Consider the following 16,876-nt stretch of genomic DNA (forward strand, 5'->3'; position numbering starts at 1 on the left):
ACCGACGGAATTGCAATTCTACGCTTTCATCCCATTTATGTCTTTTTTGTTTTTCGTACATCACAGGTACGCCATACACTAAATTCATTAACATATTACAAACGTAGTCGTGGCACAATTAGATCGGTAGACGACGACGACGATGAGCAGAAAAGAAGATTCTTTGACGAAATCAGAATTTCACTTAATTTAATTTAATCAATTAATTAATTAATTAAGGCAGTTTTTAACAGCAAGTCAAGCAAAACGCATTTTGTTAAATTGGAACTAAGTAATGGCGGCATTTTATCCAGCATAAACGCAGCGTTTCATTATAGCAACAAATTAACTCATTATACATTCGCTGTCACCCTCTACGGACTTCCCGGTCGTTCAACAAATGTATGATTCCGCTTTCTTGAATATCTTCAAGTTTTCACATTCAAAAATACATCCAACCAGCTTTGAGAGTTTTCTAAGAATCAAATATACTATCATGAAGCTTCTTTTCCAGCGACCAGGATAAATGGTAATTGTTCGGGGGGAAATCTGAAGAGTGGTGGTCTGGTGAACACAAAAACCTCCTACTCAAACATTTGGCTAGCGACTTTACTGGCCTATGGCACGTGTTGCTTGGACAAAGATGACGTTGCTTTCTCTACCGGGTCTTTTTTTTTTGATATTTTTCTATTTTGCTCTATGCAGTTGAGTCATAAGCTAATTCTTATCAGTCGTCTTATTAGAATATTGCTAATCCCAGCAACACAAATCATGGCTCTTGAGATGAAAATCCGGCTTAATTTTTGTCATTGATGTATCTCCCGAAGCTATCCATTATTGTCTCTGCTTTATTTTACTATAAGGACACTACTTTTCACTATAGTTCTATATAAGAATTTTGTAATGAATCCTACCGAGTGAAGATGGCTGAAAATGGCATGATTCACTTAATCCCCTTGGACGAGTCATGACTCGTTTTCGGGCCGTCTCCGTTCACAAGCAGGCAGTCTCGATAGATTTCGAATCGTTCCCCAAAGCAAGCTACATTTTTCAGTTCAAAAATATTGTTACATGCGTCGTAGCAAATCTACTTTGAATTGTCGTCGTAACCATAAAGTCCGTACCGATTACACGGTACAAATATCCCGGACCGTCTTAGCAGCTTCTTCACCTTGGCAAACAGCGAAGTATAGTAGCAACTAAAAATGTATCCGTCTTTTGATCTTAAGTTAGAGATAAAATTTTGTTTACCATACAGTGAAACTGCATAATGCACCTTCGGCAAGAGAGCGCCCCTGAGTGGTATATAGAGATTAGTACACAAGGAAGCCGTAAAAAAAAGGGACATATATGATAATAACATGATATACCCTCTTCACTTCCTGAACAACCTAAAATTGCATTTATAGATATAATAAAAATGAGTAACGAAAATTTTTTTTCAGAAGAATCTTCGTTTGGGACTATCTGAATTCTGTGAGATATTTGATGATAGTCAGCCCCCCCTCCGTCGGTATTGCAAGTGCATAACATAATTGTGCTTCTAAGTTCTTGTGTAGAAACATCAATATCGTAAAATTTCGTCACTTTTTTGATAATGACATAGAATGCTTGGGCCTGCATCGTCAGGTAGAACTGCTATCTAAGTATATCTTGACAGGCTAGCTCCAAGATTCCTGTATAGTCGACCATCGTTCAGGGGTTCGCAAAACCCCCCGTAATAACGTATGTTTTTAACACTATTAGCTAAACACAATAAATTTGCTGGCTAGTCCTGAAGATGAATTAGCCTTAAAGTCGCTTCTTTATTCTGGTAGAAGTATGCCCCTCAGTATTGCCACATCAGGAAATATAACAAAAATCAGCAGAATCAATTTCCAGGTCACCTAATAGACCTATATTTCCACTAAGTCTTTTCACCTTTTAAGAACGTAATGCGATGTTCTCATCTGTACTATACACGTTAAATACAGCCATCGTTACTAAACCGCTTAAAGACCCCTTAAAATCTTAGGCAATCCAATTGTGGGTAAGACCGCCTAGTGTTTAAAACTGGCCCTTTGTCATCAATAAATGTAAAGTACCGCCATTTAGTGGTTCAACGAATATTCGCCTCGGCGAAACTAGCTTTTTGTCTCGTGATAAAGCGCGTTTCCATCTTAATTTCTATTTTTTTAGCCATGAAACTTGCTTAGAAGATACGCGACAGATGCATTTGCACTAGGAGGTTGCTTAACCTCGTCCACAGAGGCCGAAGAACGAACATTGCGAGACGGAATGCATCCCTGAAAAGAAAGGCGTATCGTAATTCTACATTAAATAAGTAAGCTCTTCAGAGCCTTATCTTTAGCCAATGCTATTTTTTTAGATAACTAATTTTAGTTGTATTGTGTGCTTATCAGTCTGATGGATAAATTTAATATTTCGGAGGTCTTTTTCTTTTCAATATAGTGTAATCTTCTTGTTTACTCCCCAGTTTTAATTGTTTTTCCAGCATGAGAAGCTGCTCATTGAAAATATATGTTACTCAGCTCAGACAACAGCCGTAATCTTCTGTAAGCACAAACTTCCCACTCCGTTGAGACCAGTACAATAGAGAACATTATTTCACTGGGTTGTCGAAAAGGTATTGCCAGCTAGATTGCTTTAAAGTCATATGTACTAGATAATCTGGGTTGCATTAGGTCGGCGTCGGTGTATTTGGCGCTTATTCATGGGTTTAAACTGTTGAAGTGTCTAAATTCAGATTTAGGATAAAGTATTTTGAGGACAAATAAAACTTCTGTAGAAATCCCCTATACTTCAGAATACAATATTATTACGATAAAAGCATACCTGCTATCCAAAACCATAAAAAATGTGCTCTTTTCCCTCGAAGGAAACGGCCGAAGATGGTTTTGTTGTTTTAGTTCGGGAAATTTCGATGTATATGATACAGGATATTCCTGGAATTGGTTGACTAACTATGAAAAAAAAAAGTATGAAATCATCGGAAACTCTCAGCAGGACCAATGTGTGAACAGCTAAGATGTCGTCAAAGTTTTAAACTATTTGAAAAAACGCTCGAGATTTGAGTGTCACACAAATTGACGTCAAGCAGTTTACCGGCTCGTACCTGCATCGAAAAGTCGACAGACTACGATAATGAGCAAATAAAGCTTAGTAGTACTAGAAAAGAATCGTATATTATGAGTTGCTACCAGCTGACAAAACGACTAATTAACAACGAACAGGACTACAACAGGCCATTTAACAAGTCGATCGAAACTAGTAAACGGAAAAGGCGTAACTACAATAACAGATGACATATCCAGTGTGCCTTTTTTGGTTATAGGTAAAGGAAATTTTAATGCAGCTGATATATTATAGCCTGACTTGTCTTACCCGAAGCGACGTCGGGTAAAAGGCAACAGCTGTAAGGATAATTATAGATGGACTAGTAGTAAGTATACCGCGAAAAGAACGCGTCGCGGTACTCATGCGAAGTGAAACACGTCGAAAAAAGAGGAAAGTACTTTTCTTACAAAATAAGACTCGCACACCGCACAAGGCGAACATTACACTATTAAAAATCTCAAAACCTTCATGACCACAACGGGTTTCTACAAAAATCAAAGCCATTATAGACGCGAAGAGGCTCCTATATCTATGATTAACTAATCTTAATTCTCTCTGTTTATTTCCATCATCTTATTACTTGTCTAATGCAATGAAACTGGCTGCGGCCCTTCTCACTATCTACAGATAATAAGGAGGCATTCTTTAGATTACACTAAACGATTTATTATATATGCTTCAAGTGTTGTTAGTAAGAACGGTTTTAGTTTCAATTGAGATAATATAGGTTTACATTATTGCCTGTGTAATGGTGCGCTGCGTAACGTATTTGCCTACTAACCTTAGGGACTGACGACACAGTCTAGCTTTGTCTGCGAGGCCGTGTTATAACGTCCGCAATATTCATTACGGTGCGAGTTCGATCACGACACTTTTACCATTCTCTAGTCGTGATCAGCTGAGGAATCTGAATTCATTAATTAATATATATTCATAAGATATCGTTCCTGCAAGCAGCTTCATCTACTGTAGCATATAATTTTAGGTTCAAGTCTTTAGAATTTTGATAAAGCGTAACCATTGGATTAAAGCTGGGCAATGGAAGAGAAAAAAAGAGAGGCCAGTTAAAAAGTAAACGAAAGTACTTAATTTTTTTTTTTTAGTTTACAGTCGAGCATTAACAATAAAGCAGCACGTGGATTCACAACGTTTATTATTAATACTAATTTCGCTTATAATTGCAAACAGAATATATAAAATGTTTAGGTTTTGAATTAAATTGACGTAAGTAGGCTACACGCGTCGGATCGATATCTAGAATAAATAACTTTATAAAACTTACATACAAACGTGTTCGTGACATTTCATATACGCTTCACGATACACAAAATACACACACACTCTAATAAACCGTATGAATTGCTCCTTGTTCACCTGTATCCAGTTGCTGCTACGTATGATTGAGCAAAGTGAAGGATATACTTCAACCAATTTTCTCGTGACGCGCTACGTTTTCTGGAAGACTGGACGTTTTTTTTTTGCATATCTTCTATAAGCGCTGTAATCTCCGTCAACAGATATATGAGGCGGTTGAAAATCGTACCATGTAGACCCAGTACCAAAACTGGGGTACCGGAATCTATCATGGTATATAGACCTGTCTTCTGCCTTCTCATGAAACACAGTTATGACCTGTCGATTTTAACATTGGAATCATCGGCAACGATCGTTGGGTTTTTTACTTTTGAGTCTACAGCGTTTGACCAACTTTCATACCACTTCGTTGTCCCTTTCCAACACCGGTGGATGAACATCCATCGCTTTTTTACTGAACAATTATCTTTTATGGAAACCAGTTACATTGTGCTCAGGCGGTGATTATAACATGTGGCTATACTTCCGTTGGCTGTTGCTGACATGGAAGGTGAAATAAATTGTAGTTTATTAATTCAGCGATTTGAATGAAGAAATGGCTCACATCTGTACTACTATTAGAACATCGATCGTTAGCAGGGCGGATCTAGACAATATGGGTAGCGAAGAAGAGATGCTTTCGCAAAACTTATTTTAACTATCTTAAGTCTTGTTGTGCTGTGTCTTTCCGGAGTATTTTTAGCTTGCTTTATACCCAGACACTGAAAAGCGCCTGGAATGAGATCGCTTAGAGGGTGGTGTTGGGTCGCAAAGAAAGATTCGGGGTACTGCGTCGCTCGTCCTTTCTGCTGTCCATTGCCTGTCTGATCGGTGATTTGCCTTTTGTGGCCTACGATCTTGCTGTTGATTTTTTGAGCGCCTTGGCAATTAGGCGTTTGCTACGACCGGTCTTTATGGCTACCCCTGCCCGCGGCCTTTCATGACATCCGCGCCCGTTTCTATATTCTATTTTGCGTTGTCTCACTTCAGAGGTGGAATTACTCGGACTTCGCTGTTTTAAAAAGACTACTATTCTTCTTGCTGCGCCTCTCTAACAAGCTCTGCTGTGTTTTCTGCAGCGAAATACGAATGCCAACCTCTACTCTCTGAGACGCGCTGTGCACGCATTGTCTCGGTCGCATTTTTAAGACAGCTGCGAGTTTTGCTACACTAGCTGGAAACTGATTTTTTTTTTCTAAATTCCCACATTCATTATAGCCAGCATGTAGAATTACGTAGACAGGCTGCTTGTTCTTGTTTAGAAATGTTCCTGCTCCTTGAAAGGTCTAGCTGGTTTCAATCTTTGACGATAGATGATACGGCACTGAACTCTTCTTCAGTAGATAGACAAAAACACACTTTTCCATTCTGACAACCGCAATGAGTACCGTCTTTTTTAAATTAATGTTTTGTGTGGTACCCTCACTTCTGGCTGTTCACCTGCTAATTTTCGTGGGAATTAGGGTAATAAAAAATAATTAAATAATCACCGTTGTCGTCCAACCAACGGTATTTTTTATTTTATCTGACCATTTTTTGGCTATCTTACAAGATCCACAAAATAGGTGACGTAGTTTATAATTTCACTATAAAGTTTTTGCTGGTCTAGCATTATTGTCAGTTGGTCATTTGTTACTGTGACGGTCGACATTGAAGACAGATGGTAGTGCCACCACACGTTACATTTACTTGGCGATTCACTCCACTGCGAGCTCTGTTTTGTACGGGATAGCATTTCAAACTCAAGCTTGTTAACGGTGTTTGGCAACGCGCACGGACCTTCGAGTTCCATAGTGTTGGACCGCTTTATGCTTACAGGCATTTATGAGTCGTCAGGAACGACGCAGTGCTTCGTTCGATTGGGGTTCTGAGGATGCGAAGGTGCTCCTGGTATTTGAATTAGCGTGTTCGTAGAACTCGCGGTCGGACGTTCTGAGCAGTGCCGTCTAATACGCCTACCAATCCATAATTACTTCCTGATATTCGAAGTCCTGACACATTTCTTCGACTACGCAGAATGTACGTCATTTCTGTATGCGTCGGATCTGCTTGGAACGGTAACCACAAGTAAAACTCGAGAGATACGGTCCAATCAAGCGGAAATTGAGGCAACAAACTTCCCGAGTTTGTAGTTATTTATTCCAATAATTATTGTTTATTCTACACTTTTCCAATCCATTACGCTACATGGAATGCAAATAGTAGATGACTAATTTGTTTCAGAATTCACAGATAGGGCCTATTACTTATTCAAGTGTACACAAAATGTTTGCTCAATACACATACGAACACTTACCTGAGGAAGTTAATGAATTACCATGGTTTTTAGTTTAAAATGCCCTCTCAGTAGGCAAACGTTTTACATCTCCGTAATCCCGGATATTCAAACTTCTGATTCAATTTTACATTGGCCTTAATCGAAATGTTATTGTTAATTTCTACAATCTTCTGTCTACTATGTCTTCGCTAACTAATAGTTAGAGATAAGCCCATGTATTCACTCAACTGCGTAAAAATGTGAAATATCTGTTGTCTTACCATATGAGCATCTAAAGAGGTACGCTGACACTTATCAATCGACACCTATATTAAGCTTTACGTGCTAATGTGGATGACGCAAACGACTCATTAAATGTAGCTATACACTAATAGTTCTATCGACCTTAACTGACAAAGAATACCATCTAGGCAATATAGTTTAATTTAAGGCTCAACGTAAAGGCACTGCGATTGTAAAGGTTTGAAAGGACGAAGAAAGTATATCCCGGAAGTCAAAAAGCAAACGGAAACAGTGGTTTTCTCAAGGCTGAATCATGATATATATGGTTAGGTAGATACGAGCTCACGAGGTTAGTAGTGGCTAACGTATCCGATTGAAAACCGGAGGCACGCGTGGCGGTATGTGCACGAGTTGTGGTGTAGACACATATCGTTTGCTTCTACCGGCGGTAAGAGTCGAAACGTTCTGCCTTGATACAACAAAGCTAGAGGTGAGACTGTGTCGAATGCAGCACCGCAACGTTTACATGCACGGTCGATCACTATTTTTTCATAGGCACACATAATTTATTCTTTGACAACTGGAGCCCCACTGGCTAAGTGGAGTTAAATGCGAAGACGTTGCTAGGATGGGTGCAAGTTTTCCGCTTGTTGACCGTTACTATTCGCAAGTCACTAATCTTAAAAGGAATTGATAGCGTACGATTTGGTCGTTTCTGATGTTTCAAGATTATTCAGTTCTTAACAAACGAATCTTAGTCGGCAATCAGAATCGATTTATGCTGAATACGATGTGTATGGAACCCTTGATTTTCGAGTGGCTCGAATTTAATGTCCTGCCATTAAAAGTGCTGCCGTTAAGCATTGCTTCAATTAAGCCTTTCGACAATGGTCATCGACTCAGCTAGATGAAAACCTTGATCATAATTCTCACCAAATACGTACAGCACTATAGAACAAGCTAGAAAAATTCAAAGCGTGTAAAAGCGCTAGAAATTTTCGATGCAAACATCTTTTTTCTGTTTGTACTTTAATAACATCTTATGTTAATTAGATCAATAAAATTAATACAAATCAACAAAGTGTGCGATTGAAAGTGGAAGTTTCTCCCATTGCTGCTGCTGCCGCTGCTGCTGCCCTTTATCGGAGTTGTCGATTATCGCCATTTGTCCTAGTTATTGGTTAAAAGAATACAACTAGCCAAAGATAAAATAACGTTGAAAAATAATAAAAGACTTAGGCTAGCTTCTGATTTGTCGCTGTCACAGGTCCTTCGCATAAGGCTCAATGAATGGCCAGTGATCACTGCCAGAATATATTTTCAACTATTTAAAAGACGAATAATCAAAAATGATTCTGAAACGAAACGAAACAAAACAAACAGTCAACAATTGATAGTAAATACGGATTGTTGAAACGCTTAATAACTTCTCCTTTAGTCCTTTCAACGTAATCTTTTTTACGAGTTTTACTTTTATTTTAAACGAAATATTATCATCACAAAGTTCTGCAAACTATACGTGACTACCGTAAAAATTTTAAAAATATCAGCTTTCAAAGAAATCAGTTAACGATTACTGAAGCTGAACCTAAAGCAAAAAAAACAGAAAAAAAAAAAACATAAGAACTCGATTTTCTATTACCATCGCCATCATAAAGATTAGTCCCTAATGGAGAGAACGAAGTCATAATTAGCGTAAGCGACAATCAATCGAACTTCGAGGCTCTTTTTAATGGGTAAAAACATCGAAGTCGATCTGTAATTGCTTATGGTTATTTAAGTATTGCTTTAGATCACTAGCGGTATTGCAGCGATAAGAAGTACTGACTACACCGAAAGAGTTTTGAATGAACTCCGAAAGGAAACGTAAAATGTGAGCGTGGCCCATCACATAACAAAATCGACATCCGATTGAACATCTTTATGTGTAGATGACGCTTGGCGGAAAAGAATACCTAAAATTACGTGGGTGTACATTTCGCGTTTTTGGTTACATGACAGAGCCCTCCGATGGTTGACGCGTTTATCCTATTTTTCGATCTCATCAATAGCTCACCGAAGCTAGGGTGATTGATAAGAGATTGACTGGTAGTAGTCTATCAAAAGCTAATAGTGGAAGCGATGCTGAAATGGTTACGGGCTTTCTTAACAAGGTTTCGACCTCATCTAGGATGGAGGTAAGCTCTTTTGGAAAGTAATAAGTATTCCAAATTGCCCCTACAGAAATCACACAATTTACCCGAAAATCATCAGAACGTAATTAAACGATAGGCAGTAAACTGTGAAAAATTAACGTGTACACACTTTGTCAATTACCTATTATACAGTAAAATTATTTGACATGTATCTGACCGATTGACATTCTTGACGTAGGGTTCAAAAACGTGATTTTTTTTTATGCATTGTCTGGGGCTCTCAGGGTCATCCGTTTCCTTTGTTGTGCTCAATATAAGCAGTCCCATTGAGCCTCAAATCAGAGGATTTGAGACGGAATGGGACATTATCGACTTAAAAATACTCACACAATATGCTATAGTCCGAGTATTCAGCCTACCTATATCAATGATTCCCTTATTCGTATTGTCGTTTCAATTAGGGTTGAGCTTATAAAACATGCAATGCGATCATATGTGAACCTATATCGGCCAGTTGATTATGCTGCGGTCTGCGGACGTATGCTTTGCAACTATTGCGGTTATTACAATGATCTTTTGAGTGGCAATGTTATCCACAGATCATCTCACGGCTTTCCTGATTCTCCTTTGCATCGCACACAAAAAACACTACCTTCCATATTTTTTAACACCGACTTTACTGACATTTAAAGAAACAGCTGGCGGAGTTGTTTGTTAATGCGGTGGAATGAAAAGCAATCTTCAACGAGCTGTTCCATCTTGGAAGACAATGTTCTATATGACGTGTTTTACAGGGTTGTATTCGTAGGAGATTTGTATAACGTTAGCGGTCAGGTAAATTTTAACTAACACATTGTGTTAAATCCATGATATATACATGGCAAATATTCGCCTGTACAGATCACTTCGTTCATGTAGACCCCTATGCTGTCCCGCTGTATAGGAACCTCACTCTAAAAAACAAACAATATTATCTGAAGTGAACTGAAGTGAAAAATATCTTACAAAAACTTCAGTAATGCTGCTTTTTCGATACTAAAACTAACACTTACGCGCATTCGCTCCCTATCAAGTTTGTCTTGTAATGTCAATGCTCAAACTCTGGACCAACGGCAAGAGGCCAACTTAAGTCTAATAAAACTAAGAACTAGACGCTCTATTATACCTAAAACCATTGCGAGAACCGAATTTGTAAGTACGCAAAATGTATAGTCTGCCCATGAGCCGAAAGGACTGACCTTGTCCCCCCTCCGAATTTGTACTGTAATCTATACTATAGTTAACGTTTCACACGTAAATGCGTACTCTAGCCACGTGCATTCATGAAAATATTGGATTTTATCATCTAACTATCTAAATTGATTTACTCTATCATTGAGTAGTCATAACCACATAAAAAATGCGGATAGCCATTTGCGCGGTCGTTTAAGTGACGACGTACTGATGGAGTAGAGAAAGGAACCCACAATGACAGTGACAATGAGCGTTGATGACAGGAACGATGTCCAATACAAGCATCTTTTCGCAGCTATACCTAGTGACGCGTTTGCTTTTTTCAGTTCTCTGAAGTCTTTATATAATATAGTCATTGCAAGACCATCTGAAGTGTTGCTTAATAGCAGTACGGAACCACTTAGTTACTGTAACATCGACTACGGGCAGAAGATCGAAATGGATTCATTTACCGTTTTATAATGTCTGTAGGACACCGACGCAAATCGGACCCGACTACAATACAGAAGATAGCTAAAAGCCAACACTCGGATGTTTGTGATTTTTCTCCATGTTATGCGTAACGAGCAACGTTATCTGAGATACAGCTATCTCAATGAAGTGAAGGCCTCTGGCCTCTATACTTATACTACATGGCCGATTCACAGGTAGTATAGAAATAGGTTTGGCCATGGCTTACACAGACAGAGCGGTGAGTTGGTTCAGAAACGTATCGATGATGGTAAATAGCTCTTTACTAAGGGTATTATTAAAAATTCTCAAGTAACACGTACTACGATCATAATTAGTCATACATATCAACCTATGGTAACTTACCTAAACAGTTACATAACAGTGCCATTGCATAAGGATGATTACGCTGGCTACAGGGCAAAAGTTTTGTGATGACCAACTGTCGATGAGAATCCACGGTCGCCAAGTTCTAAATACATCACGTAACTGAATGTGTCAAGAACACTCACGTACTAGGGCATAGAAAGCTGTGTAGGCTGGAAAAAAAAAAAAAAACACCTAACAAAAAGGTTTTCTATACGTTACAAATGCGCGTTATTTTTCCACCATTTATTCGTTACATTTTTAGCCAAACCAAATTCGCTTTTGTCATTTGGCATTCGGTCAGAGTCAACTGACTGAATGCATACTAACTGCAAACGGCCTGTGCAGCTAACTTGCATTGAGTGTAACGTAAAAATACGTCAGTCTAGCGCTACACCACGTGAACTAGGATTAGCCTGGTCCAAGATAGTAGGAAATTGTTCTAGATAAGACGAAAAAATATGAGGCGAACTAGCCAAATAACCGTAGATAGAATTGAGAGGAAGCGTTGCATAGCACTAACTAACATTGTGATGTTGTACTGCCCTAGACAATCTCCAGCAATGTCAACGGGTGGTGAGACGACAGAATCGGTAAAATTGGAGAGTTGTGATGAATTCGATAGTTATTCCGGTACTCCGTGGGCGGGTCCTTCGGCGATGCCTGCCAACTCAAATGTAAAGCCCCTGGACAATGCAGAAAAAGGAACGAAGTGGGGGCGCGATCGCTTGCCTCATCCCCAGATAGAATATCGACTTTCGTTATGGTCGATACTCAAAAAGTGTTGCGGAAAGGTAACAACACAACGATTTAACAACTGTTTGTCTCTGAACAACTTTCTTGCTGTCGGCTCAATAATACATTACGTGTATATTTCCACAGGAGTTATATCGACTGGCTATGCCTGTGGAAATTAATGAGCCATTAAGTTTCCTTCAACGATTAGCCGAGATAATGGAGTACTCGGATTTGCTGGAACAAGCAGCAGCGGAGAACGATCCCGTACGTCGTATGCAGTTTGTTACAGCGTTTGCAGTGGCTAGTCTGAGCTCAAACCTCGAAAGGCTTCGGAAACCCTTTAATCCAATTCTCGGTGAAACCTATGAGCTCAACAGGTGAGCCTTTATTAATATACTCCATTTATGTAGATTCTACTCTTCCTTTCAAGCTGCGTTCTAACTGCACTACTGTCCGAATAATTTCAAAGTGGAAAAGGAAACACTGCATCATTATTAGGGTTCTGTATTGATTGCTCCTTAACGAGTGGCATACAAATCGGCATCACTTCCATAGTGGCTGTTGGATTATTATTCAGTTAAATAGTATATTCGAGCGTGTGAAAAAGTGGATTTGAATAGTCTTGTTTGGCCGCATTCACATATACACGTGTAAACCGATGGAAAATTAACACACACTAAAATAAAATGCTTTAAAGCAATATTTTTGGCAAAACTACGCACAACTTTCATTATAAATTACTATAGCGTCGGTAAGTTCTACCTAGTGTTCATAATCGGCAAGATGTCACAACTCCGCCTGGAAAGGCTCAGAAGCCCCTTTAGGCACTTTAAATCATGGCGTGCGCGAGCTCAACCTCTCAGCCACCCAATATTTAAATGCATGACCCTCCATTGGCATCAGGAAGATCTTCGTGGATTTTTTTCGTCAATTCGAACGCACCATTTAGCTGAAATTGACTTTAGCCACCATTCCACCTATGGCCTAGGCAATTGCTAGTGTTTAGCTGTCATTTGATGTTACTAAGAACGTTGTACAGTTATTTCGGAACGACTGAACAGATAGAATATCTATGCTATTTCACCTACCAGAGATGCTGGTAACGTATAGATTGTTCTTGAACGTATGGAAAAGGCTACTGGATCTTATTTTCGTTATCTATGCTGTTGAGATACGTAATGGAAGTGTTTGAAAATACCTCGCAGAGATCAAATCATTCGGAATGACGCTCTGGGGACAAGGTTCAGCAGAAGCCAAGAGCCTCCGCGGATGAGTCTGTTCCTCGAACAGACTGTCTTCTGTTGATAAAATATACACGTGCTTGCCTTTAAGATGTTAAAAGGTAACATTTTATCTGCTGCCCCAGCCCTGGCGTTGCTACTCCGTTTGTTGTTAACGAATCTGATGGACATGCTCTGGGCTACTTTCGTTTACGATATCGGCCACTCAACCCAGTGAGAGGAATTTCGAAGCAAGTAAATAAGAAACTAGATAATTATCTGAGGCTAATTGATTGTTGTGAAATGTATTATAGTTTCAGTTTAAGACCGAGCACAATGAAAACGTAAGGTGCAGCTTTCGAATCATTACTAGAAATTTCCACAGGCAACTGCACATATTGGATCATTAAAGTGTGCTTGTGGCGGAGTACAGCTTTAATAATTAGATTCCATTCTGCTATCGTAATTTAAGCTAAAACATTTAATTCCTCATATGGATATCTCTTATAAACGTTCATGGTAGACGTTCTTCTCTGGCGGGAAGAAACTCTATCAAAACACAGACTTAGCGTCATCGACAGTCAGCAGATATTTGTGCTTGACATTAACGAAGTTATGTGGCCTGAAGAGCAAGGAGGAAACAGTTTTCCGAGCGTGAATTACTTCATCAGTATAAGTAGGTTGATTTTGTCGCTAATATTGTATGAACGTCAATGGTGACCGTTCTATTATGCTCTTAGATCATGACTGTCATCATTTGGATTTGTAATTGTTGCTGCCTTTCTGCTGGAAAATCGTTAAGGGAAATTTTTTAGCTTGAAGGCATCTCCGTTCCAAAAGCCAGAGACTTGGCGTATATGTGGTCGTATGATTTACCGTTCCGCATTCAATGCTGCTCTATTATGTTCGCGGCAGCTTATATGCACAAGCTGGCCGTCCTATTTCTCTTTACTGCCCGAGAGTTGGGACGTCATCTGTTGCCTTTTTAAAAACCAATGGCCATAGTGGTACTCCAAAATCAATTTATTTTTACATACGTTTTTACGTAGAAGCAACGAGGCGAGCGGCTGTTTTCGTCTGGTATGCGAACAGGTATCGCATCACCCGCCTATTTCAGCTTTATATGCTGAAAGCTGCCGAGGGACGTACGAAATCGACTGCAATATCAATCCTCGCCTCACTTTCTGGGGAAAAAGTGTTGAGATAAAGCCTCATGGTAAGTTTATTTGCTTTACTGGCTTCCCTAGTTTAGCAGTGAATACAAATTTCGAATAATTTCCAAATTGAAAAGATGTTCTGCAGCAAGGAATGGAAGATAATATGGATATTAATGTGAATTAAATTGATTAAAATTGACACCAATACAGATATATAAACAATATAGATTTCGGTCAACCTCAACAGACAGCCTACGTTCGAAATCATCCATTTCTATAACCTTCCTTTTGCGTCAACGATCCCAAAAGCAAACTAAATCAAAAAAAAAAAACAAAACAAAAGACAATTATTTTTTTGTTTTAGAAATATCAACGTATTTGATTCCAATATTATTCAGGTACATGTATATCATTGGCAATAATACAACGTTAAGTGAACATACGTAAGCTTTTCCTCTCTAGCCCGAGTCTATTGTTAATCAGAAGCGGTATTCTTTTGGATTTAGGCAAAGTTCGTTCGCAGCCTTTGTGATATTAGTCGTTAGAATAACTTGTTTCGCCTAATATTTTAGGACCTAAATTAGACTATATATACAGACAAAATAACGGTTTTCCGATCTTTAGGCTCGATTTCCGTGCGCTTTTTAAAGAGAGCCAATGAAATATATAAGTGGAATAATGTGGACTGCCGTATACACAACATCCTGATAGGAAAACTATATTTAGAACAATGTGGAGAACAGGTGGTCGATTGCAAGCGTACCGGACTCCGATGTCAGATACGCTACCTTTCATCTAAAACGACCGAAGACATGCACAAAATAGAAGGGTAAGGCACCTGTTTGATTTACCTGCATTTACGGTTGATTACACCCATGTAAGTGAAAATTTGGTACATATTTGGGACTGACTACGTGTAGTTACTACCCACAAATTATAAAACTTAAAAAAAAACTTGAATGCGATTCTGAACTCTGGTTGTACAAATCGAGATCAGTGAATAGTTTAACCGAGCAAGTCTAGATCACTTACGATACTTGAGGCAGCTTACCTTCTAGCCTAGGATCAAGTTCAGAACGGCGCTTTATTATTCACGATGGTGTTTTACACGCCCAAAAAGCAATACATAATTAACTAAGGCCCTTAGCGAACGTTTCGTTTGATGCACTACCTGATACTGTGTTCTCTACTTTGAGCGTAGTAAATTACTTCGATCTGGTTGTGTCTCTGCTTTTTACAGAGAGATGTTGGATGCAGGAGGCAAGGAACTGTTAAAACTTTCTGGATATTGGGCGAAGGAGCTTTTTTTTTCGGATAATTGCCGCGTTCCCATTTGGCGCGCGGAACCGCGCCCTGCCAACTCTGGGGAGTATTACAATTTTACGTCAATGGCAATGGCTCTAAATGAAATGCCAGCAAAAACGGCCCAAAAGACTACCGTCACTAAACATGAAGGAGCACCTTTGAAGCCATCTTCCGTCTTAGCCTGCAAAATGGCAGATTTAACAGCGCCTGCACGGACTGATAGCCGCTTCAGGTTGGACATACGCAAACTTGAGAAGGGGGACGTTGGTATGTAAAATACTGTTGACTTATTTCTGCGTTTTCCGCTTTTAGTGATGTGAACATAACGAGAAAAATTACCCATATATTAGCACGTGATGAGCAGAAATTTACCAAAAATGATAAATGTTTGCATGTGTGAATAAAATTTACAAATATTAAAGGGATATCATCAATTCCAGCTTGATATTGCATTCTCAAATCATTGTCTCGTCTGGTGTTCTGTGCATAGAAGGGGCGGCGGAAGAAAAATATCGTTTGGAAGAGAAACAGCGGGCAGCGCGTAAGGCCCGAACGGATGCAGGAATTGAGTGGAAGCCTCTCTGGTTCGAAAAAATCGGTGAAGAACGTTGGACGTACCGTGGAGAATTTTGGAGTAGAAAAACCGATTCGCAGCTACCTGATCTATTTTAAAGGAACCTGTTGCCACTTAGCGTAAATGACCCAACTTCGGCCGACTTCTTCTATGGAGAACGTATTTTCAATCGCAGTCGATGCATCGAATGCTACGATAGAAATACTGGGAAAGACAGGACACTTTTCGTGCGTCAAGTTGCTTGAGGACAAGAGGACTAATCGTTTAGATTCTATCGTTAAAAATACAAATGTTGGTCGCCTTCTGCGATAATAACTATTGCGCAACTACCGCTTTAGCGGCCAACGTACAACATAATAGTCAACGGCGATTCGAACACAATATTGTATTCTATAGAGTTAGTGTCTTTAAGGCATGATTTCATAAGACGTGATAGTTGGTTAATTAACTTACGTTATGAAAGATGACGACAACTGCTGAGATTTGGTATATGATTATATGAGTTACATATTAACAATGGAAATAAAAAAATCGTGACCATTTCTAGACTAATATTTTTCTGTAACACTAGCTATTGGGCTGTATTGTACGTTTTTCGATAGGAACTTTTAGGAATTCCAACTCCCTGCTCTGTATCTACGCGTGGACCGATCCGGTGCATACTACGTAAACGTTTGCTGTTTTATTATTGTCAATGCTTACGGAATCCTTAGTCCAACAGTCAATTTCGTATTGATATCAGATCGATT

General features: G+C 39.1%; 1 protein-coding gene across 4 annotated transcripts in view; it reads left to right on the forward strand.

The window, feature by feature from the left end:
- Nucleotides 1-16,675, forward strand: part of LOC111248046 (oxysterol-binding protein-related protein 1-like) — a 114,018-nt gene extending 97,343 nt beyond the window's left edge. Inside the window, exons 1-8 of one of the 4 annotated variants that reach the window (XM_022799752.2) lie at nt 8,623-8,685; nt 8,951-9,126; nt 11,684-11,927; nt 12,016-12,248; nt 14,141-14,307; nt 14,873-15,077; nt 15,489-15,820; nt 16,044-16,675. In XM_022799752.2, coding sequence (XP_022655487.1) covers nt 9,071-9,126; nt 11,684-11,927; nt 12,016-12,248; nt 14,141-14,307; nt 14,873-15,077; nt 15,489-15,820; nt 16,044-16,225 — 1,419 coding nt within the window. In that variant the 5' untranslated portion in view covers nt 8,623-8,685; nt 8,951-9,070 and the 3' untranslated portion in view covers nt 16,226-16,675. Of the gene's footprint in view, nt 1-8,606; nt 9,127-11,683; nt 11,928-12,015; nt 12,249-14,140; nt 14,308-14,872; nt 15,078-15,488; nt 15,821-15,993 lie in introns of those variants that run through there. The other 3 variants (XM_022799751.2, XM_086982513.1, XM_086982512.1) reach the window with 3 other exon arrangements.
- The last annotated feature ends 201 nt before the right edge of the window (nt 16,676-16,876 follow it).

Source organism: Varroa destructor, unplaced genomic scaffold, assembly GCF_002443255.2.
Source record: "Varroa destructor unplaced genomic scaffold, Vdes_3.0 BEIS01000003.1, whole genome shotgun sequence".
Taxonomy (NCBI): Eukaryota; Metazoa; Arthropoda; class Arachnida; order Mesostigmata; family Varroidae; genus Varroa; species Varroa destructor.